The sequence below is a fragment of the Macaca mulatta genome, chromosome 14, assembly GCF_049350105.2.
Source record: "Macaca mulatta isolate MMU2019108-1 chromosome 14, T2T-MMU8v2.0, whole genome shotgun sequence".
Lineage (NCBI taxonomy): Eukaryota > Metazoa > Chordata > Mammalia > Primates > Cercopithecidae > Macaca > Macaca mulatta.
Genome location: NC_133419.1, coordinates 93,740,511 through 93,764,661, shown reverse-complemented (window position 1 = coordinate 93,764,661; position 24,151 = coordinate 93,740,511). Strand labels below are relative to the sequence as shown.

The window sequence follows — 24,151 nt, the reverse complement described above, 5'->3', positions numbered from 1 at the left end:
TCAGTGGTCATCCCCACCTAGTAGCATCTTGGCCTGATTGCAAAGCATTTTGTAATCTACAGGGAAATCTAACTTTCCAAAAAGTGAAGAGATAGCATGTGTTTAAAGATAATGAATCAAAACATAATACATGCTTGCCTGGTATATATTTAGCTGCTGAGCTATTCTGCAGAAAATCAGGGGACAATATCCCAAAGAAAGAGATATTTTACATAGGTGACAGCAAAGAGTGGGCACAATTTTCTTCGGTGGCTTCATGACTGCATTAAGATCTATTTATTCTTTCATTACTGTGTCAGTCAGGCATTCTCCCTTGAAGAGATGCTGTGTAAGCAGTAGTGACTCATCGGCATTAATCTCATTCTAATATTTCCTGGGGGCAAGAAATGAATTGTTGGTTTTACTTTGATGGTTTTTATGTCATTGCATTACTTAAAGTGTAGCAGTGACTCTATTCTGGGCCATTAGTTTGACATTTTTTTCCATGACTCTTGCAAATGTGCTTCTTACATAAGAAAAATACCAAAGACTTTATTATCGAAAGCAGCCGTAGTGAAATTCATTTATTTCAAGACCACAGTGTGGATAATGCCTCCATGAGTAGGTCTGACCAAGAGACAGGAAGAGAAAGGCTGAAAAACCTGTGAAGTGTATCCACTTACTTAGAAAGTTTGGGAATGAAAAAGGATTTTTTTTTTTTTGCATAAACTTTCAGAAACACTGACTCATAAAAAAGAAGTAAGTGGATTAAATGCAATTGAAATAACTAAAAATATGTCTGAGTGAATAATGCACAGACTCGGGACAGTACAAGTTACACACCAATGCCATATGTCATCAGAAACTGTGGACACAGATTTGCTCATTAAGCAGATAGTGCAAATATGCATATATTTACCATGGCCACTGCACAGGCAGCCATAATCTGATTGAAGCAAAAGAGGAAAGTCATTCAACTTATCAACTTTAAGTTTTGAGGACTGGATTTTTATATTTCCAGTGGAATGATTCTCCTGTTAATTTTGGAAATCATGGCCAAAGCCCACAGATGAGAAGGGAATCCCACGGTGTAATCAAACATTACACATTTTAAAAACAGAGGTTAGTTCTGGAAAATTATAAGAAAATGCTGTTTTTAAAAAGCACAGTTTTGGGCTGAGTACGGTGGCTCATGCCTGTAATCCCAGCACTTTGGGAGGCCACGGCAGGCAGATCACAAGGTCAGGAGTTCGAGATCAGCCTGGCCAACATGGTGAAACCCCATCTCTACTAAAACTACAAAAAATTAGCTGGGTGTAGTGGCACACACCTGTAATCCCAGCTACTTGGGAGGCTGAGGCAGGAGAATCGTTTGAACCCAGGAGCCGAGATTGCACCATTGCAGTCCAGCCTAGGTGACAGAGCAAGAGTCTGTCTCGAGGAAAAAAAAAAAAAAAAAAAAAAAAGCACAATTTTGCTTTATTGGCAGTACCAAAATAAAGTTAACTGAACCAGGGTAAAATATGGCATTTGATGTTTCTCTAACACCATAGAGATCAGAGAAATTGAAAGGTATGCCATGCTCGCTGACAGAATTTTCAACATGGTCCATTTCCCAAAACCTTCACATTAGCTTTCCTCAAGAGCAGCCTTACTGAGTGCAAGCACATATTTGTACATAGGCCCAGACAGACACACACTATTATAATTTATACACAATAACTAGTCTACTTTCTTCTTTTCTTAACATAATTGTATTTATAATGGTGACGCTACTGATTTCGAGTAACAGACACCTTTCCTCTGCATTATCAAGAATTGTGATTATCTAGGCTGCAAACTTTGAAGGTATCGTTTTTTCTTTTTTTTTTCTCCCTGAATTTGTGAGTTTTGCTTAAACTTCTAAAAATATCTCATTGTAGAGAACCTATATGAACAAAGCCAACTTCTGTAGCAATGTTAGATTTACCGACTGGAATATTTACCAGAAAACACAAAACCAACCAGATAATCACATTCTTTCTAATGTTCAAACAATTCCAACTTCCTCCCCCACCCACCAAATGGAACCCAAAAGCCTCACGTTGCTCTTCATTGATACCTTTCTTGAAGATCATAAAACCCAACTATATTAGATTGGATGCTTAACACAAGCAAACAGAAACAACTGAGCATACTAAACATGTTATTCAAACCTAATTTTATAGCTGAAAATTGGGCAGCTTATCAAAAAAATAGAGTTGATTTAAAAGGCTTCAGCCCATTTTGTGGTTTGTTTAATATTTGTTTCTCTTTTCTTTCGCCTAAGAGACTAACTTTTCCAACAATCATTACTACTATTTTCATTTCATTGGCTCAAAATTACATGCAACAATGCCTCTTTGATTGTTGCCAGTTTTTAATACTGCAAGGACTGACGCTGTAACACTTTCCAGGGTACAACACTGCACAAAGCCATACAAGACTGGCTGTATAACTTAGTGGGTGAAATAATTTTTCCCTCTTTGCATTTTTAGCCGTGAACAGAGGTACCTCCATCAAGGATTACCAGACACTTCTCCAAAACAATTTCTGAGCCTTTCATTTTCACCCAACTGGAATCAAGCTTGCTTGTTGGGACAGTATGACTTGTGAAGAAGTTTCTAGTGGAAAAATACCATATTCCCTTCTCTTTCCACAGACAATGCTCCACTGGGACACAAGCCCAGCCAATCAGCTTCCACTTTTCTGTAACAAACAGGGTGAACTACCCAAGATGTGGTGTCTACACTTGAGTCTGGTGCTGAGTCTCCACAAAGGGAATGTGAAGGCTGGCGAGGCTGAGCTCTCCTACGCTCTCGTAGTCACTCATGGCTACTTCGGAATTGTCAAAGCCGCAGTTGGCTGACACATCTGAGGATGAGGTGCCTCTGGAATTGTGCAAGGACAGAGACACGCTGTCTGCTGGGCCTGTGGGCTCTGTGCCCTGGTTCATGCTCACAGTAAAAGTACTAAATTCACAGCTGGCAGGCGGGCCCACCAAATCCGTTTCATTGGGGAATGGGTGAGGAGGGAGGTACTGGCTAGGATGGAACTGGGGCCTTCTCCTGCAGTCCGGGCTCAGTGTGCTGGCCAGGGAGACAGGCTGGGAGGGTGGCAGGGCCTCATATTGGTCCGGGAAGTCCTCCGGGAGAGGGGGAGGCAGCTGGTCCTGACTCAAGAACTCCTCTTCATGAGGGGGTGGGTATTCACTGTCAATGTCATAACCACCAAGGTAGTAATCACTCTCCAGCTCCCGTGTGCTCCCCTGGTGTGCAGACCCTCCATCCTGGTTCTCATAGTTGGGCACTTCCTCTATGTCCGACAGGCGGGCCCCTGGCATCCAGTCAGAGGTGTCCCAGTGATAGGCTGCAAGAGAAAAACCATGACAGTTAATTTCCTCTAGACTGGAGTTGGCGCATGGCTGGGAAAGGAGCAAGGGAGGGACCTGACATGCAATTTTTAGCATCCAAGAGACCCTAAGAAGCTTCTTACAAGGGTCTATGGGGCCAGCCATGCTTTGGCCTGCGGAGAACAAGGCGATGGCAACTCTGACAGGTTGAGGCTCGGTTGCTGCAGAGCCTCACACTCAACCATGCCGTGAGATGAAGAGCGAGGGCACGCCAAGGAGACAGTTCCAGGACCCCCGAGCACTGTCCCCACTCCCTCTTCCTAGTCACATGCTATTGCAGAGCGAGACTGGCAACGTGCTTGCAGAGAGGTCCATCAGCTGTGCTGTGGACCACAGGAGGCAGGAAGGTGTGCAGGCAAATGGGTGAAACACACGCACAGAGGATGAGGCTAGGAGGGGAATGCTGTTGGAGCTTTCACCTCCAATACTGAGCGCACGAGACACCTGAGACATGCAAAATTCAGATCAGGGCAGAGGGACAGGAACAGGGTAAGAATGAACTCAGCAATTCAAAACACACAAATAAAAGTTATGCTAGGTTTGCGGCACAGTCACCTCGGTTGTAGTTCTGTCCTTGGTCCATGACAGACACTGTTTAAATACAAAGTGAAAAGTAAAACTGACAATCCAAACCACATGAAGAGGGATAAAACAGAACATTTGAAATGACTTTAAAAAACATGCTCCTAAAGGCCTATGGGCTATGAATAAGTTTAGCCTTTTTTATTTCTTCCCATTGTTACTTAGGAAAAAAACAAAGCAAAACAAAACAGATAAATCACATTTATGCCAGGCCCTGATTTTATTAAGTTGCTAATAAAAGTTACCTGGTTGAAATAAGTATCCGTAATATTGCAGCTCTGAATGATTTCTTAAGGATTCCCAGCTCATAGTAGGAGCTCAATGAACACATGTTGAATATAAAGGTAAATTTAGTATTAATCTGGATTGCAACTAATTGGGTGCTCTTCTCCTGAAAGGGATTTTATAAAGAGAGTACCCCATATTTTTTTTAAATAAATTATGAACTAGGTTTTTTTTTTTTTTTTTCGAAATTGTAAAACAGATCCATAGAGAAATACCCCACATCTCATCGGAAACCAGCTGTTCACTGCCCACTCTGTGGCCAATCCATTAAAATCACTCCTAGTCCAAAGTAACATGGAAGCAAAATTTCAAGAAATGCTATGGAAGAAAAAAAGTAAATACCTTCATTCTCTATAGTGTCAACTACATTGTTGACAAGCTGAATGACAGTCACTATGGAGGCTTGTGGTCAGGAAAAGAAGATCGGAGGGAGGGGAAGGACAGCTTCAGGTTAGTTGTGTATTTTAAACACGCCTTAACTTATTTTAACAACAACAACAACAACAACAACAACAACAATGAAAGTGCAGCATGCAAACACCCAAAGCCTCCCCACAATCTGTTAGGGAGTGTATCAGTGGACACCTTTATCTAGAGGGTCCCGGGATTTGTGGAATGGAAGAGAAATGGCAGCAAATCCAAGGCCAGTCCTCCTGAAAGGCAGGATCGGTCATGATTGCTGGGTCATAAACTCACCCCTCATGACTTAGCAAAATCAATTTAGGAAGGCAGCGGCTCATCAAGCTCATGCTAATTTCTCATTAGCAACTCCCAAAGGCTTTCAGAGGAAGACCTCACTATTCCCGGGAATAATTATTTGTTGGTCAGTCATGCTGCTCTGAACCAAATGCCAGTGATAGAGGATAACCTTGGCAGGGCTGATGGCTTCACGGTCACATAATGCCACTGACGGCCCAGAACGACCCAAGGCCTAGCTTCCACCAGTAAGGTGTGGACAGAAGTCAGCATTTGGCCTCTCGAATAGTTAGAATAGAGAAGGAGATATCTGTGGTCTATAAGGGTTGCCTTAATGCTCAGTACAACAGCTTGTGGAGAGGTGATCAGGCTTAAAACCAGTTTGATGAAAGTTCCTAACACCACCTGCCTCTTTTGGGACCAACTTGGAATGTTAAGCATAAAAAGTCAAGAGTGTGATCCTCAGGGTGCACACAGCAGAGTCCAAGAGAACAGTTAACCAGACATCATTGTTGGATCTGCTGCCTGGAGTCTGGACTGTCTACATTCTTAGGTGCTTCTATATAAAGTGCAAACTAGCCACAGCTTTTCTTCTGGCGAGGGAGGAGGAAAAGAGGATACATGAAGGCATACAGATCTGGGGGTGTGTCTTTGACCTTCCGATAATGGTCAGAAAAAATCCACTGTTACACGATTTGTTGTCCCAGCAGACAGATACAGTGAAGGCATCTGCACTTCTCAGAAGTGCCAGCATTTGAAAGTGGTGATGAAAATAGGCTCTTTTACTTCCATGATTGCTTCTATGGTCTTGGAGCTCACCTGTTTCTATATTTGCCTTGGAGGCAAGGGCTATGCATTTTTCATTTTGTACTCTGGGTAAAGGACTCAGCACATGGAAAAAATTCAGCAAGGATTTATAGATTGAATGATTACATAAATTAATAAGTATCCATTTGTTGCTAGTTGCTGACAAATGGGAAAATGACCTAAGGTAAGGCTGCTTGTCTCTGTGGATGACTGTTTGAAATTATTCTTGGTTTACCCAGCGCATTGAAAACACTCACTGTTTTATGACTGTTCCTGCTTCCCTCCCCTGCCCTGGGGAGAACAACCCATCCTCCGAAGCTGGTTCCTCAGCTCAGAAAACCCAGTCCAGCATTAGCACCCTCTCCATAACCATAAGTTCACGAGAGGTAGAGGTAGCAGCTTTGGAGTGTCAACAAAGTCTGTGAACCATGAGAAATTGCATGCAACATTTTGGGTGTATGTGCATTTTTCTAAGGAGCTGCCTCATAGTTTTTAATAAATTCTCCAAAAGCCCATAACCCAAATGATTATAAGGGGGATTCAACTGAATGAAGATTCCACTGGTTCTATTAGAAGGTTTTTGTCTCTGAACTAATTTCTAATGATGGGGATGTTGGATATACAGTGAAGAGGGAAGAGATCATTGGTAAAATAAAAAAAGAAATAAATTACTCTGTCTGCTAGAGAATATCATTTGGGATGAAGTAGTTCCACCACGAACCAAATCAAAGAGGACTCACTACTGGAGGCCCAGGGTAACTTCATCAACCCCTGATACAGATCTCTGGGCCTGCCCACAGTGACAGCTCAACGGGGGCTCCTTTGGCAATGACATCCAACAATGCAGTAAACCAGGAACCTGGTGAACATGCTCAAAAGCCCATGAACAGGTTGAGAAACAAAGCCAGTCACACCACCCTCCTCCCAACCACGGTCTTTCAGAACAGGAAGCAGAACCCACCCACTCCGAACAAATCTGATGACTTCTTACCATTGTCGTCACCAGAATCTGACTGGAAGGAGCTGAGGGATTGAACTTCAGAGTTGCTGCCTTTATTACTACCTGCAAAGCAGGTCACTTCTCCCGGGTCATCAACTGCTTTGTCTTCGTGGACAGCCAAAGAGAAAGCAGAAATTACACTGGTTACCTTGTGCCTATTTCCTCCTGCCCATCACCCTCCCAGCTAGTTCACTTCTTGAGGCTCTTTCATTTGCTTAGAGAAAATAATTGAGCTCCACAATAGAAAATTGATTGTGCCATTGGGGGCAAAGGTCTGTCAATCAAGTGATTTACATTATGGATTTGAAACCCTTAGCCTATAATAAATGAGCTTCCAAACAGCTGACAGCCAAAAGTAGCTGTTCCTTCCTCAAAGTGAAGCAACTGAGTGAAGAGTAAAAGGAGGATGAAGTGGCTGCATTGCTCTTTGCCATTCAGAGTTAATTTACATCATTTACATGAACTGATGAGGTGTCAACACCAGGTTAAATGAGATTACTTTTAAAATAGGGGTATAAATATTTTATAGGCGAGAATGCCTTTACATTTATCCTAACTTCCATCTCTGGACAGTGAGTGGAGTTTTCAGCTTTGCCTTCTAGAGGGCAGTGTTGTATCATTTTTGGGAGTGACCATGTTCTACACCCTGTGTCAGGTAGGGGGGCTGGCAGTGGTGCGGATATGCCCTTATCCATATATGTCCTCCTTCTTTACTGTACAAAGACAGCCAGAAACACACAGATGCACGTGCGTGCGTGTGCACGCGCACACCCCCACACCAGGGCTACTTTCTTATTTGATGGACTAAAGGAAGCAATAAAAACAGCCTGTATCTTGAGGTTGTCAAATGCAAAATGAATTAGTAGCCCAGAAACTGTCTCACCAGCTAACTCTGCCTTGCTTAACAAAGAAGGAAATGTATTCAATACAACCCAACAAGACTTTGAGGGGAAATGTGAGTTTTGGCCTGAAGTGAATTCTGGAAATAAAGCTGTCACATCAGGAAGGGAGGAGGGCAGTGATCACCAGGAAGAGCTGCAAATCATCATGTAACGCAATGGTACAAAGAGATGCAGACTTGTGATTAAGGGAACATTTGTTCCTCTCTGTGGCCACAGAAATCACGTTTCTTCCAAAAAGGGCGATGTCAGGAACAGGCATGGTGGCTCTGCATCTGCTGTCAGAGGCTGAGGCCACAGGAGTTGGCTAAACAACCGATATAAGTGGAGAGATATGCCAGGGAGACACTCACCTCCTAACAGCCACATTGCAGAAAATATGAGGATGAGCTTCAAAAAAGTACAAGGTGTGCACAAGCTTAACCCTGAACACAAGGAAGGAAATGACAAATAATCCACTCTGGTGAATGAAGTGCTGAGCATAAAACTCCTTTCTCCACTCCTTCATTTATTCAACTCCCCCCTTTCTTATTGCTAAATAAAAAAGAACCTATTAGCTATTGGATTGGCAAGATTATAGTAAAGTCTAACTCAACAGATAATTTGAGAGTGAATATATTTATGACTGAAATTCAAGAGCAACTACTTAAAATATATGTGTCTACAGAAAGACGGAATCAGCAGATAGCATGTTGGGGCAGCACTAGAACAGAAAGAATTCATCCTTGGCCCTCTGCTATCACCAAGAAATCCTCTTCCTCTAATACCGCTCTCCTTCCTTCCTACCAAAGCTCCCAAGAACAGTGCTGGTAAGAGCACAGGTTTTAATCCTGACTTCTCCTTTTGCTAGTTAGGTGCCCTCAGGTGAGTATTTCACCCATTGAATGGAGTTTTTTCCTCCATGGAATGATGGCCTGGTAATGGTACCAACATGGGGGCACTGTGATGGTTTAAGGAGATGATGCAACACACAGCAGTGTGCTTCACATTCACCTGCTGCCCTGACTTTCTCATCAAACCTCTTGGTTCTCAACCCTTGCATTCTGGCTTCTGCCTTGATGGCTCTACTGAGAGGCACTTGAGATGCTAAGACTCGTCTCATCATCAAGCTCACTCTACATCTATTTTAGCCTGTGTCCTCCTTGGCAGTTTCACAGTAGTCAATACTGATGACCTTACTGACATTCTCTTGGCTTCTGGACAGGGGCCATTTCCTTTTCCCTTTTCTTTCTTTGTTGGAAAGTGTTTGTCTCCTTGCCTGGCTCCTCCCCTTCTGCCCAAAGCCCACATGTAGTCATCTACAGGGTTCTTTTGGAGGCCTGGTTTGACCATCCTCTCTGTTCTTGTTCCCTTGGTGAGTTCACCCTCCTACAGAGTCCACCATCCTACATGCAGATGTCGTTCAAACTTTCACTTCTAACCTTGACCTCTCACCTGAACAACAGAGGCAGACATCTCTCGGGTAACCCTTTATGTGTCCTCTACACTGAGCTTCTTCCTGTTCCTGAGAGGCCATCTCCAAAGTGTCCTACTGAAATCTTATTCATATCAGTAGGAATACTCCCTTCCTCCATGAAGAAAACCTTTATCTCCCTGGCTGCCCATGGTCTCTAGTTCCATCTGAAACCTTCCTGCTCCCTCCTTCTCCCTCAACATATGCCACAGTACTATAACCATAGCCTTCCATAGCCTTCTAGGACATAGCTACTACTGGGATATAAAGCCATTTGTCCTGATGAAGTTATAGGTTACAGCAAAGATTCCTTTAGTCTCCTTGTGATGGATACTAACAGCAGGGAAAACAATCTCTCACATAGATGTTCACAGAGACTACCTAAGTTGCTCTCTTCCCCCAAAGAGGGAAGAAAGCCTGTTCAATTTCTTCTCCTAGGATCAGCCAGAGCCAGCTTTAAAAAATGTAAATTAGATCATGACAGTCACTTAGTTAAAAACCTGCAATAGTGTTGCTGTTAAAATGCAAGCACCAACTGCACCGACCTCCTCTGTGCTCTTCTACACACCAAGCTTCTTCCCATCCCAGGACTTTTGCACCTGTGGCTCTTCCCTGTACCTAGAATGTTGCTGTATGAGGCCAAGTGAAGGGGCAAACACCACCGTCTGGCTCAGACCACCTTTCTGCCTTGTGGATCCCCCTCTTGTTTCATGCTCTCTACATTCCAGCCAAGAAGAAATGACTTGCTTTTCTTCTGATCATATGGGTCCCCTCTGTGGTGGAATATCCTCCTTTCTCCAGACTCTTTAACTCATCACGGTCCAACTGAAGTGCTCCTCTGCTTCTCTCAAGTCTTCATTCTAAGACCGGAAATACTCTCTTCTTCCAACCTTCCAGAGTGCACTTCTGGACATCACTGACGTGGCTTTTTGCACTTTGTACATAGGCCCAGAAACACACACTATTATAATTTATACACAATAACTAGTCTACTTTCTTCTTTTCTTTTGCACTTTGACCAGTGGCCCGCTATTGTGAGAAGAGGATGGGCTTTGGAGCCTGGAAGACTTGGGTTGGGGTACTGATTTCCTCTAACTAGCAGCTGCCTGACCTTGGGATCATGATGTTACCCTCTCTGAGCTTCATTTCTCCCATCTGAAAATGGGAATCGGAACCAGGACAGTTTTCCAGAGCCTGTGTGAACACTCCACTTCAGCACGTCATAGCGAATGCTCTGCCCACAAGGTCTCTCTCCCTTCCCTTAGCGTCCTCGCACAACGCCCCCTGCAGGTTCCCTGTAAGCACAGAGGGGTGAGCATTACCACTTCCTACTCACTCTCAGTTCCCGCGTCCCAGCCATTCTTCCGGATGGAGTCGCAGTCGGAGCGGCAGGGTGACACGGCGGGGAGGTTGGGGGCCACGCTGCACACGACCACGCCCCGCCGGGCTGTCAGGATGCGGGGCGACTCGGGGTGAAACGTGGTCATCTCCTGGTGCTCGCCTCCCAGCCCGTCCACGATCTTATCCAGGTTGCTCCTGGAGTCGCTCTGGAAGCAGGGTGTGTAGGCCATGGGGCGCACGGGGACCTGTGGGGGCCCCACCTCCTGGTAGACATTACGGCCGTCCCCGCTGCCGCGCAGGTTCCGGAACGGGATGCCGTTGCTCTTGTTGAGCAGGGCGGCGGTGGCCGGGTCCTGCACTAGCGTGATGTTGTTGCGGGAGTAGTTCTTGCGGAAGACCTTCTTGCGGAAGACGATGAAGAGGACCACCAGGATGAAGATGACGAAGAGGACCACGGCGATGCCGATGAGTTCCTCCTTCCCCACGTAGGAGTGGCCAGCCTGGATATTGGGCACCACCACAGGGCGCAGCCCGCAGTACTGGCCCACGTAGCCCGGCGTGCAGTTGCAGAGGAAGGAGCCGAACACGTTCACGCAGGAGCCTCCGTTCTCACACTCCTCTCGTTCGCACTCATTGATGTCCTCCTCACACCTGCGGCGACACAGAAGCCCCTCCCCACCGTCAGGACGTGTGCACACACGATGGGATACTGGAGCTCGAGAAAACACAGACATCTTTAAAAGAAAATGATGCACCTAAAGGGTACAGATGAAGCAGGACAAAGATGGTTGGTGGGGAGGGGGGAGGGGAAACTAATTTAGGCATTTATATGGCCACTGTGGTCCCCAAATCGTCACTTTGCGTTAAGGTGTTCCTTCCAACCCAGTCTCTCCCAGGTCTTCCTTTCCTACCTGGGTTGGGGAAAGGAAGAGACTGAGGTGGGAGAGGGGAAGAGGAGAAAGAAAGAATAACAGATGCTATTGAAAAGGTACTGGTCTCCAAATCCGCGGGAGGAGATGCATCTCAGAATTTAAAATTGTGCAATTTTAGCAAGGACATGCAGCACATATCTTTCACGTTATGTAAAATACTCCTCCCCCTCACAGAAACTGGTGCTGGCCGTAGTATCCCATAATCAAAAATACCAGTGTTTCTGCAGTGAAACATATGGATATTCACACTAAATGAGAGAAATAAAGAGTAGAAAGAGCCTCAGAACAGTTTTGAACAGGTTTTGCCACCCAATTAGTTTGCCACTAACATACTCCAAACCCTTTAAGTTTGCAGAGCTTTTGGGATTGTAGAATTGCAGACAAAGAGCTGTGAATCTATATATTGGTTATAGGTTTTCCCCCAGAGGAAAGTCTTTGGTTCTGACATTTTCCTCTAATGGCTACAGTAATTTTTGGTCCCTTTGGGAAGCTGGGGGATGCAGGGGGTGGGTGGGTGGAATGTTACATGTCTTCAACATTCTGTGCTTATGTTAAAGGCTAATACTCATGTAGATTTTTAGGAAAAATGACTAAAGCATTCTAATGAAAAATAATTAAATCAATTTTATTCTCTTTAAAGCAATCCATGGCTCACTTTGAGCATAATTATAAGGCAAGTGTTTCAGTCTTATTCTTTCTTAGCTTAATAATATTTGAGAACATAGACCTTCTTTTTCACTTTTCTCTATTTCAGCAATTGTTCTGATATGTTCATTTAAAAGGTCCGATCACCTATATTTTTGGTAATCTACCTTTTAAAATGTACCCAAATGTCCCTAATTTGAACAGATAGAGGTGAGGTCAGCCGGAAATTAGTCAGAATCACAGAGTATTTAAAAATAAATGCCGCTTTATTACTTTAAATTACATCCAACGATTCAAAGTCAGCTAAGTATTTCCTGGTAAAGTCCTCGGGAGATTTGCTCTAATGAATACATAAGACTGATCTGTAATTAGAATATCACTTGCCTGAGATTACATATATATACTTCTAAAACGATCAAGGATGGCTGAAAGTGGCATTTTACTAGGAATTTAAAATGGTCTCTTTCCTTTTGGCAAACATTTAATTTATTTATTTCTTAGGGAAATAAAGGTTTGCAAAGGGAAGGTAAGTTTCAGTTTCTCAGAATGATCAAAAAACAATAGGTAGTAGAGTCCAGTTAATGGATTCTGCGGAAATGGGTAGTGTGTCTGCCTCAGAATTATAATAGAAACATTAGGTGGCCTAGATGACTTTCTTTTCTCCTAGTTACAGACTACATAGTAATCATACACAATTTTGAAGATACAGGGAAACATAAAGTAGAAAATATGAATTACTCATGACCCTACTACCCAGAGATAATTCCTATTAACATTTTAGTCACCTGTAAGCACTCCTTATATGTCTCGTGCAGATGTTAACCCTTTGCCTTTACTATTAGTGGCAAATATTTTATCCTTGTTAATTGCTTACTGGTTTGTTGTAGCAATAAAGAACAATGTAGAGAAAGACACTTATATAATCTCACTTACGTGACTCCAGTGAGCCCAGCTTTACAATTGCAGATGAAAGTGTTTCCTATTGGATCGCAGGATCCTCCATTCCGGCAGGGGTTTGGGAAGCAGGCTGTAATCTCAGATTCACAGTTTCTTCCCGTAAACTGTGAGAGACAGGTACACTGATAGCCTGGGGAAACAGAGGACCTCATGAGCCACGGATGCCCCTGCTAGGGCTGAGTGCTTGGACTCAGCTATAATATGTCCTCCTAATTCTTTGTTGAACTGTATCATAGGAAGGGCCCAAATTCCAAAGGTGGTTAGCAAATTGATTGCTTGAAACATCTTGCCACTAAAATGCCAAGTTGCAGTTTGGATTTCCTGCTAGCCCACAAAAATTCACCTAATTAACCACATACACGAATGCTAGTGAGAATTGTAAGACCTTCCCAAGGGACAGATTTCAAGAGCGGAATCCAAGATGGGGAGGAAGATGTTTTCTCCCCGACACTATTACTGCACAAGGCAGATGCTTCCAGATAGGAGTGGTTGACTATTGATACCACGCTACCTCCTTTCCTGAGTCACTGTCCTATCTCCTGTGCTCTTTCTCCTTAGCCAAGTACTGAAATCCCACCTGGAGAGGGAATGAGGGGAGAGCAGGTAAAATGATATTTGTCAACTCAAATGAACCCCAGATTGGCAAAGGCACAGGGAAATGGAAAGAATTCCAGCCTTTGCCCAGCTCCCCTGGTCTGATCCTGATTTTTGCATTTTTTTCACTTTCTCCCCTCATAAGCCCATCATGCAGAAATTGCTAGTAATATAATATCCTCACTACAGAGAATATGAAATATCAGATGTGGAAAGAGGCATTATCGACCTCTCGAGATGCATTATCTCTCGAGATGGAAGGGATGAATAACCAGTAAGGGTGTTCTTTCTTCCCTCCTTTTTTAAAAAAAAAAAAACCACAAGATTTGTTTTTTTAAATTACAGGTATACATGCACATAGTAAAGAGGAAGGTAGTTCTACAAGTTTTATTTTGTCCACCAGCAGTCTTCCCTCCCATTTACACTTCCTCCAAAGTAACCTGGGTGTTCCTTTTCGTACTTCAATATTTCCTTCCATAGTAGTTGACTATTTTGTGATTATTTTAGTGTTAGGAATTTTCTATTAGTTTTCCACTATGCTTTTTAAAATTTCAAACCTTTAGCCTCACCACATAGGAATACCTCTTGTGCTGACCCAATCTCACAATATATTATAGTATTGTAATTTTGGTTAAGTCAATGATCAGTGTTTGCATTATGATGACAATGAAATGTTATTTGCAGCTAAGTCCTGTAGTAAGCTCGATTATATTTTTATATTCATGCATAACTTGTTTTCCCTAGAGTTAAAAAATATCCAGGGTTTTCGCTTGCTTATTTCTGAATATTGATTGTTGATTTAACTAGAAACTCTTCATCAACCAGGTCTCTCCGAGTTTAGTTGTCTCTGCTTCCTTGTATTTTCATCCCCTGAATTAGTCTCTCCTGAGGCCCTCTGATTGGCTCCACCCTGAATGTTGCCCTCTGGCCCTGCTTTCCTGCTCTCCCATGTTGGATCTGGTGAGTTCTGTATCACCTGTCTGCCTATTTCTTGGTTTAGTCTCTCATTTCACTAGAACACATTCCACAGTTTCTTCCTCCAAAAGGGCTTATAGGAAGGAAATCTGGTGACACTTTGCATAGCTGAACATGTCTTTACTTCACCCTGACACCTCTTTTGACAGTTAGGTTGTGTAAAAAATTATAAGCAAGCCCTCCATGTTGCTTTTGAGAAATCCAAAGTCATTTTGGTTCTTGGAGTTTGTATGTAATTTTTTTCCCCCCCTCTTTAACATCTTGGAGGATCTGTTTGCCTCCAATTTTCTGAGATTTTGCAGTGATGTACTTTATATGAGTTTATTTTCAGCCAATACTGGGTACTCAGTGGGCTCTTGCAATCTGGAAATTTTTGTGTTTTCACTTTGGGAAAATTTCTTTTATTACTTTGTTTGTAATTTATTTTCCTTTGTTTTCTCTATTCTGTTTTTATGGAACTTCTATTTTTTGGATCTCAGATATCCTGGACCTTCCTCTAATTTTATTTTTTCTCTCTTATATTACATCTCTGTGAGGTTTTGCTTTACTTTTTGTGAGAGTTTCTTATCTCCTTCACTTTTATTGAGATTTTCATTAATTTGTCATTTTCCAAGAACTTTTTTTGTGCACTGAGTTTTTATTTTTTTTCACGCGTAACATCCTGCTTCTAGGCTGTGGTTACAGTATCTTCTCTTATCTGTCTGAGGATATTAATAATACTTTTATGAAGTTTTCTCCATGCAGTTTTTTCCAAGTTGCTTTTCTCTGTTTCTTTGTTTTGGTCTCTGTGATATTTGATTTTATGTGTCAACTTGGGTAGCCTATTGATAGCCAGATATTTGGTCAAACACTAGTCTAGATGTTGCAATGAAGGTATTTGGGTATTTGTGGATGTTATCAATTTATTTATTTATTTCTATTTTTAGCTGTCAGTCTCATTGGGTATGATAAAATTTATAATCAGTTACCTTTAAATGAAATATATTACTCTCCATAATTTGGGTGGGCCTCATTATTCAGTTCAAGGACTTATGAAGAAAGAATCCTGCCTCAAGACTGTAACATGGAAGAAATTTTACCCGAATTTCCCGCCTGCTGGCTTACTCTGCATATTTTGAATTCAAGACTGAAAAATCAACTCTTACATGAATTTTCAACCAGCCAGCCTGCTCACACAATCACGAGCCAATTCTTTGAAATCAGTGTCTCTCCGCATTTATGTATGTGCACATGCTCATGTATATACACAAATGGTCTCTGCCTTATGATTGTTCAACTTATGATTTTTTGACTTTATGAAGGTGTGAAAGCAATATATATTCCATAGAAATGTGTTTCAGGTAGGCTAGGCTAAGCTATAATGTTCGGTAGGTTAGGTGTATTAGATGCATTTTTTACTTAAGATATTTCCAACTTATGACGAGTTTATTGAGATATAACCCCATCATAAGTTGAGGAGTAGCTGCATATATCTCCTATTGGTTCTGCTTCTCTGAAGAACTCTAATACATTTTCTATCTTCCACATGAAAGGATTTCTTTACTTGTAACCATTGCTTATTAGTTCGCATTGAAGAGTATAGCAATAGAAAACTAGAAATCTGTTGAGAAGCTCTGAGCACATTAATGGGGCTCAGCAACTGTGAAACTGAGTCAGTAGCTTTGGCATGGTCATTTTCCCTAGTAACGGCTCATCTTATCATCTGCTCAGAGGGAAGGTAAAGGCCTGGTTTCTAACACTGGGAGGTTGGATGGTGGCAGAGGAGGGGTGGTTGTGAGTCTCAGCATCCAATGAGCACATCATATATACTTTAACCCCTGTATAGCACAGTGTCTGGCATGCTCCAGACCTGAGACCCTGCATTTCAACATCACCACACATAGCATCGGGGGAGCGATTGCCTGCTTGTGCAGAAGGAGGGTAGGAATCCAGATTGAATCCTGACTGCCTCTAAACCGTTTTGAGCAATTCTTATTTTAAGCTCTTTTCCCCATCTCTTCCCCTTCAGAAGTAACTGGTGCCTCCAGTTCCTGAGTCTTTGGGGATTCAGTCCCCTGAGTTTTTCGGAATTCAGTCTCTTGTACCAGCTGGAATCCAGGTCTCTAAGAGCTTCTTTTCTTTCTTTCTTCCTTACCACCTGTCTCTCTGCCTTCCACCTCCAAACTTGTGTTGGTGTTGTCTACTTCCCCATTCTCCTCACTTCTATGGGCTTATGACTCATATAAAAATAACTTTACTTCCATAGTAGTGGGGTTGCAACAGCAAGCTGCCACCCTTACCCTGAAGTGGCCAAAAAGGCTTTCCCCATACCTAAGACCTTTTGTAAGTACTGCAAGGAACCATTCTCACTCTTACTGGAAGGGCTCTTGGGCTTCTCCTCTTCCAAATTTGTCAGTGACTGATGCTGGGATTATATAGCTTGATCGCTATAGATACAAGATAGTTAGAAATGTGTGGTTTGAAATGGCATATGGTCTCATGGATGTTTTGCTGAATCCCCATTACAGATAACTCCCATGTACAGAAGGAAGAATGATTGAGTGTGTGTGTGTTCATAGGTTCACAGAGAGAAAATCTTATCTTCAAGAGGCAGGTGCAGGAACCAAGAGAGAAATCTATTTATTTCCAAGTGGAGGAGACTACGGAGCCCCAGCCTTCCTGGCAACAAGAAACACAGAGGGTAAGAGACTGAGGCTCAGAGAGAGACACACACATATTAGAAAAAGAATGCCCTTAAATGCAAAGCCAAGGAAAGGCCAAGGAGCTCCTAAGGAAAGGCCACTGTTGATGCCAGTTATGTCTACAGAAGGCCAGCCTGAGGTCTCTGGGTAGAGGCAGAAGTCTGAAGTATGCTGGCTTGAAGTTATGCTGATTTGGGAAATTGCTCACCTTAATAGAATTGAAAATTGTTGAAGGCAGCTGCGATTGGGAAAAATGCTTCTTTGTGTCACCTGGCTAGTCGTTGGCTATGATGGCATGCCTTTAGACAAAGAGTAACTTGTGAGGAGGAATTAGATTCTTTTTTAGACTCTAATCTTAGACAACCACAGTACAGGACCCTGAAAAGCACATCAATGATGAGGAGGAAAGTCAGGAATGGGGGGAGTCCAAGGCAAGGTAGATAAACTCAGCAAAAACTCCCTCTCTAGCTTCTCTTTGGCAAGTGTTTGACAGTTTCTTAAATAAAACTATATCAGAAGCACATGGGGGCAGAAGAGGGCTGTCCAGATCTAAGGGACATTTAAATCACTATCATGGAAACTGGATTCTAACTCAGGTCATGGGACTGATTTTTGATCTGATGGCAGAGAAGCAATTTGATGTCTCTGTGCCTTGGAAAATCAGAATTTAAAATAAGAAACTACCTCTAGAGCACTATTTTACTCACACACAGTTCCTTCCGAATTTTGTCATTTTCATCATCTTCTGTGGAATATCTAGCACTACTTGATGCAGCAGCCAGCTTGACTGATGAACATATCCACACTGACTGAGTGCCTAAGTCATAGATGGTGGTGTGGCTGGTGCCAGCTCATACAGGGTCCCAAGAGGTGACTGTTAAATATTCAGGAATTTGGCAGGTCAGTTGTTAAACCACGGGTAGCCTGACATCAGCCATGGTGGAAGTACTTACACCGCAGTCACCAGCAAATGCTACAAATCAGGGCTTTTATTTTTAGAGAACTGGTTTACCAGTTCTCCCCTGGAATAGGGACTATGGCAAGCACTGAGGATACAAAGACAGAAAAACTCCATTTAGAAGCATGCTATAGAAGAGGCAACTGAGGTACAGAGAAGCTGATCGCTTTGTCATGGTCACGAAGTTGGTGTGGATTTGAACACAGGCAGTCTGGCTCCTGAGTCCTGAACTGTATTTCTAACAACTACACTTCACTACCCTCTCTGTTTATCAGAAAGAGCAGCAAACTGTCTAGGATCTTATGATTGCAAACCCTTGGGGCATAGGAGGCAGAGTCATTTGGAAGAAATCTTGCTTTTATAACTTTAAATTTGGAGGAGTTTTATGTTAACACAATGAGAGGGAAAAGCCATTGGAATTTTTAAAAAGTGGTCAGATTAGTTTGTTTTTTTAATGAAAGAAGAGTGATATCTATTGTTCAGTCTCTGTGAAAAGGCTTGTTTATGAAAATTAACCTGTTCTCACAAAATATTATTTATAATCTCATTATCCTGGTATGAGCCCTATTATTAATAATTCAAAAAATATCAATAATGATTATTATCATTCGTTAGTAGCCATAATGATACTAAGTAGTCTTTAGTGTTTTTAAATCACTTTCAGTCATTCTATGAAGGATCACAATGATCCTATGAAGGAAAAAGAACAGGCCTCATTAACATCTCAACTCCCAGGGGTGCTGGAAAGGTTAAGCTGTTTGTTCAAGAACATATAGTTGGCCGGGTGTGGTGGCTCATGCCTGTAATGCCAGCACTTTGGGAGGCTGAGGCAGGCGGATCACCTGAGGTCGGAAGTTTGAGACCAGCCTGACCAATATGGTGAAACCTCATCTCCACTAAAGATACAAAATTAGCCAGGCATAATGGCGCATGCCTGTAATCCCAGCTACTTGGGAGGCCGAGGCAGGAGAATCGCTTGAACCCAGGAGGCGGAGGTTGTGGTGAGCCAAGATCACGCCATTGCACTTCAGCCTGAGCAACAAGAGCGAAACTCCGTCTCAACATACGTTAGTAAGAGACTGAGTTTAAACTTGACTCTAGGCTTTCTGATTCTCAAATCTTTCTACAAGACTGTATTAGAACTTGTCACTGAGTCTGAGCTCATTAGTTTGTAGGGATAAGAAAGAAGAGCTTATGGTTACTTCCCATCAGTCTCCGGGAAGCAGATAAGATATGGTGAGATGGACAATTTTAGACACTCCTTCTGGGAATTCAATCATCATTAAATAATAAAGATAATAGAATAAAAAGTTTCTACTCTTCCCAAGCATTACCATATGTTGCTATAAAACACAGATAAGGTGAACAAAATTCTAAGAGATATCTAGGCATTTTTCTATCACAAATAATATTTAACACTTTTGTAAATGTGAAAGAAAAATATCAATGGTTAATCTCAATGTATTCTTAAAAAGTTGATTTTTTTTTTCTTGTTCAGAGGGGAGAATATCAAATAAGGAAATAATTCACAAGAATAATAGCTTATCACGTGATGTGAAAAATTCTAAGAACTTTCTGTGTATTCTATCTCATTTAATTCTTACAACAACCATATGCCATAAGTATTGTTATTGTAGTTATTTTACAAATGAGAAAACTGAAGCGTCAATAAGATGGGTTTCACAAGGTTACACAGTCAATGAGTGGCAGATGCACTTTATGCCAGTTCTCAGATTTTAGAAAGGAAATGGTCCTACTAGTGTGGAGATACATGTACCAAAGAGTCATAGCTTCTCTCCCCTCAAATCCTGGCAAAATGAGAAGTGTATTTTTAAATCCTGCCTCAAAGCTGTGTTTCTGTTTACAAACCTTCTAGTTATAGCAGATGCAGATGGTTTTGAAATCTGCACCCAGAGCAACTTAAAATGAATCCTCCTTTCCTTGCTCAAAGAAGAGCATTGCAAAACCTATTAAATGCAAAAATGGAAACGGTATAAGCAATTATAGCATTAATTTGGGCTGTGTAGGCAAGTAACCAAGATAATTCCTGTCTTACTCCTTTGAGTTAGTAGTCATTTTCCAACCGATTCATCCAGGTTATGGTTTGAACTCTCTACCCTGCTTGCCAGTGTAGGTGAACATCATTCTGATCAGGTTTGGCTGCCTTGATAAGGAAACATCTGCCTGCTGCACAAAAATGGAAATAATGACAAATGTGTAACTAGCCCCTGGGATCTGAAGTCAGCATCAACCACTCTGCTTGCTGAATTACGGACTTCATTTAGAAACTCCAAGAACTTCCAAGACTCGGGGGGTGGCTGTGATGTGGTGGTGAGGCACTGGGTACAAGTTTAGGTTCTGGTGTTACCCACCACCTGGGTGTGACCACGGCCTGACCTCTAGGAACTTCCTTATTTTATCTGATAAATGAGGCTCACTAATACTCACTTCATGGAGAATAATAAGGTTCCTGGATTCACAAACCACAATGCAGCACACAACATTAGGTGCTTTATTGTTGTAATTATTGTTAATTACTATAGATCCTGAAATCAGCTTCTTCTCTGTATTGCTCATAAACCAAACAACTGGAAATCATAGGGGTTTTTTTATTCTGATGTTTAGGTTGAAGACTGGGAAACATCCAAACCTCTAGTCCATGCGAACCTCAATTAGTATGAGAAAACTAGTGGATAGGTTATCATGTGAGATGCTAATTATGAGTGAGCATAAGCCCTGTTGCAGCTGAAGTTACTTTGCCATTTCAACTTTTAGTCATTCTGACTTTTCTCTTTCACCAAATGGTACATTCAACACCTTTAGACCTTGTAAAACAAAAATTAATTTGAAGGTGAAACTTTTTCCCTAGGAAAGCTGACTCACATTTTATATATTGTATATTGGGCCAAGCCTCTAATATTTTCTTTGAGGATCTGGAAACCTTTAATGTGTTAACATTAGCCACACAGTAAATTCTTACCTTCTAGTATGTATCGGCACATAACCTACTTTAGGGTTTGAGCATTTCTATTAGTGTCTATAATTATTGATGCTGTTACAATGAGGTTTTTTCCAAGGTACCAAGAATATAAGACGAAGTCAGTATTTAGAAGACGGTCACCCAGAAAATTTTTTTTCCATAAGCTGAAAAGCTCAGCCAAATTATGTCCACAGCATATTTACTGGCAGTTTGACATCTCCCTTCTCGAAGCTCAGTGAGCCAGTGGGCGGAGCATGTACGGGAACCCTGTTCAATTCCCTTAAACCAGCTGTTTGGAGAGGAAGGCCACATCAGTGGCATCCATTGGTCACAGAGAAAGCAATAGGACCCAGAATTCAACACAGAGCTCAGCACCAAGCAGGTACTTGATTAAAGTTTGATGGACTAAATTTATCTAGATTCTTACAAGTTAGGGACACAAAGTATTCAGCAAACCATGATCCAAAGTGTTACTGAAAACAGTTTTATGCAAACTATTTGCAACATCCAAGAACTTATTGTTTCATGCAATTTGACAGGGAGAATACTCACAACTGCTTAGAGGAAGTGGCAGACACTATTACTCTTATCTTTGAAAGGGAGCTCAGAGTTACCAAAATCTCCTGACTGGGGTACAAAGCTCCATCTTTATACTATTTTTTTTTTTTTCAAGTGCAGGCTGTGCATCTGACTCTCAATTCCTGAATGTCCTATGTCTGTTTACCTTTCCTGGAATCCACTGACTTGCACTTCTTCAAATACAGAGTTTTCAGGATTCTCAAATGTCAGTGGTTCTTAAACAATGGGTGTGCATAGAAACTCCTTGGAGGCTTGTTAAAAATAGAGATGCCTGAATTCCACTCCTGCCAATTCAGATTCTGTATGTTTGTTTGCTTGTTTCCCCTTAACTTCCAACTGATACATTTTCTTGATAGGGAAGTTCAGAAGTCTGCAAATATGATTCAGTGACCTAGCAGAAAGTTCCTGATGTGGACAGCAAATACTGGAGGCAAGTAAATAGCAATCAAATGGGTCTTCTATAACAAGGTCTCATTTTAACAAGGTCCTTAGGTGATGCTGATGCATCTCAGAGTTTGAGAACCATTATATACAATACAAGAAAAAAAAAAAAGTCAAAGTTTCCCCAGGATTCAGGACAGTTCAGAGACAGGGAGATAAATCACTCTATCACCTAGGGATCTTGTTAAAATACAGATTCTGATTCAGTGGATTTCTGGTGGGAACTGAGATGCTACCTTTCCAACATTCCCAGTGATGCCAATGCTGTTGGTCCCTGGAACACACTCTGAGTAGCGAGAGTTAAGAGTACAGGCTGGTGGGGAAGGGGTCCACAAACATGGATCAAATCCCATCTTTCCCACTTTTAAAATATTTTTTTGTTTTTCTTTTTAACCACTGCATATTTAAGGAAAAAATATAAACCAATACCACTACATACTGTTTTGAGAAACTAATTTTTGTTTTTTTGTTTAGAGAAAAGGTCGTGCTCTGCCATTCAGGCTGAAGTGCAGTGGTATGGTCATAGCTCACTATAACCTTGAATTCCTGGCCTCCCAAATCTCTGGGATTACAGGTGTGAGCCACTGCACCCAGCCAGTGTGCTTTCACCACTTTACTAGCTATGTGATGCCAGGCTACTGACAGCCTCTCTAGCCTATTTCTTTATCTGTAAAATGAGGGTGAGTAGGTGGGAGAGAATAGTACTGACCTCAGAGTACTGTGGTGAGAATTAAATGTCCCATGGCATAAGCACTTTCAAGGTAAGCACTTATCACACTACTAAGCACATAGTAAGAGTCTAACAAGCGGTAGCTCTTACCATTAAGAATTTCCCCAAGTTTCCATTTCAGGAGTTAGGCTTCTGGTTTCATGCCATGCTGCCTGAATGACTATTTATGGCATGGTGACTGCCTGGCTTCAAATGTGTTTTTCATTAATGGGCTTCAGCTAAGCATGATAAGGCATGGAGGACTGAGTACTCCTTATGCAAACTGTGGGTGTTGATATATTATTATTCAGACATTGGGCTGATCCCTGCCCACTGCATCTGGAAATGCAGGGATCACAATGGGACCTAGTCATGGCTTCTCCACAGTGGTTGCTATTTCCAGTTAATGTTTATGAAATACATATAATTTTAAGGCTTTACCGAGAGAGAGCCTTCTCTCTGTGGTTGGTTTATAGAGTCATATTTATACTCTCATTACAAGTCAGTGTTCTGGAATCTGACTCCCCTGAGGTTCCTATGGCCTGCTCCTGGGACAGCAAGAGTTATAATGCTGATCAAACCTGCTGACTGTGTAATTCCAAGCTAGTAGTTGTGGCCTCCCTGACTTTCACGCCAAGGGTTTGATTGGGCTTAGAGGTGGTTGGGGCAGAATCCTGCACCCCTGAAAGAAAAATGCTTCTTGTGTGTTGCCTGCTTTAACAATTCTGAATGTACTAGGATAGCCTCAGTTTGAGAGTGGAGTCTGCCGCCAGGAGAGCCAATGACCAATACTGCAGGATTCTTCAGTGGTCAAGGGGATGCTTATGCTAAAACATGTGTCCTAAAATTTTAGAGCAACACATAGCACAGGGTCCAAACAACAGAAAATGTTCAAACAATTAAGTTTTGTTATTAGTCTCATGTGCAAGGAGTCTCATTTCCAGCTCCCTGCCTCTACTATCTCTAGCCCAAATTTCCCCTTTGAACACTTCACGCAGCCTAGTCTTTGATCTGGGGGAACAACACTGTCTCTTCCTGTGATTAGACTTCCCTGGCAGCCAGAGGGAATTCTTGAAGGCATAAATATTCTTTCATTAAAGACTTGGTCTTATTGTTCTTTTTAAACTATCACTCACAGCTCAGAGGATTTTTCTTTTAAGTAACCTTATAATTAGCTTCATAGTTTCATAGGCATGAAGTGAAGTCCAAATTTTGATTCTTTCTTTTC

At 42.0% G+C, this 24,151-nt stretch overlaps 1 protein-coding gene across 1 annotated transcript in view; it reads right to left on the bottom strand.

Annotated features, from left to right (window-relative positions):
- Positions 1 to 2,261: 2,261 nt before the first annotated feature.
- The window catches only part of LOC695935 (protocadherin Fat 3), a 97,470-nt gene continuing 75,580 nt past the window's right edge, over positions 2,262 to 24,151 (bottom strand). The window contains exons 14-19 of the mRNA XM_015115462.3: positions 12,983 to 13,136; positions 10,468 to 11,123; positions 6,771 to 6,884; positions 4,619 to 4,678; positions 3,965 to 4,000; positions 2,262 to 3,366 (exon numbers count right to left, since the gene is read on the bottom strand). Coding sequence (XP_014970948.3) covers positions 2,744 to 3,366; positions 3,965 to 4,000; positions 4,619 to 4,678; positions 6,771 to 6,884; positions 10,468 to 11,123; positions 12,983 to 13,136 — 1,643 coding nt within the window. The 3' untranslated portion in view covers positions 2,262 to 2,743. The remainder of the gene's footprint in view (positions 3,367 to 3,964; positions 4,001 to 4,618; positions 4,679 to 6,770; positions 6,885 to 10,467; positions 11,124 to 12,982; positions 13,137 to 24,151) is intronic.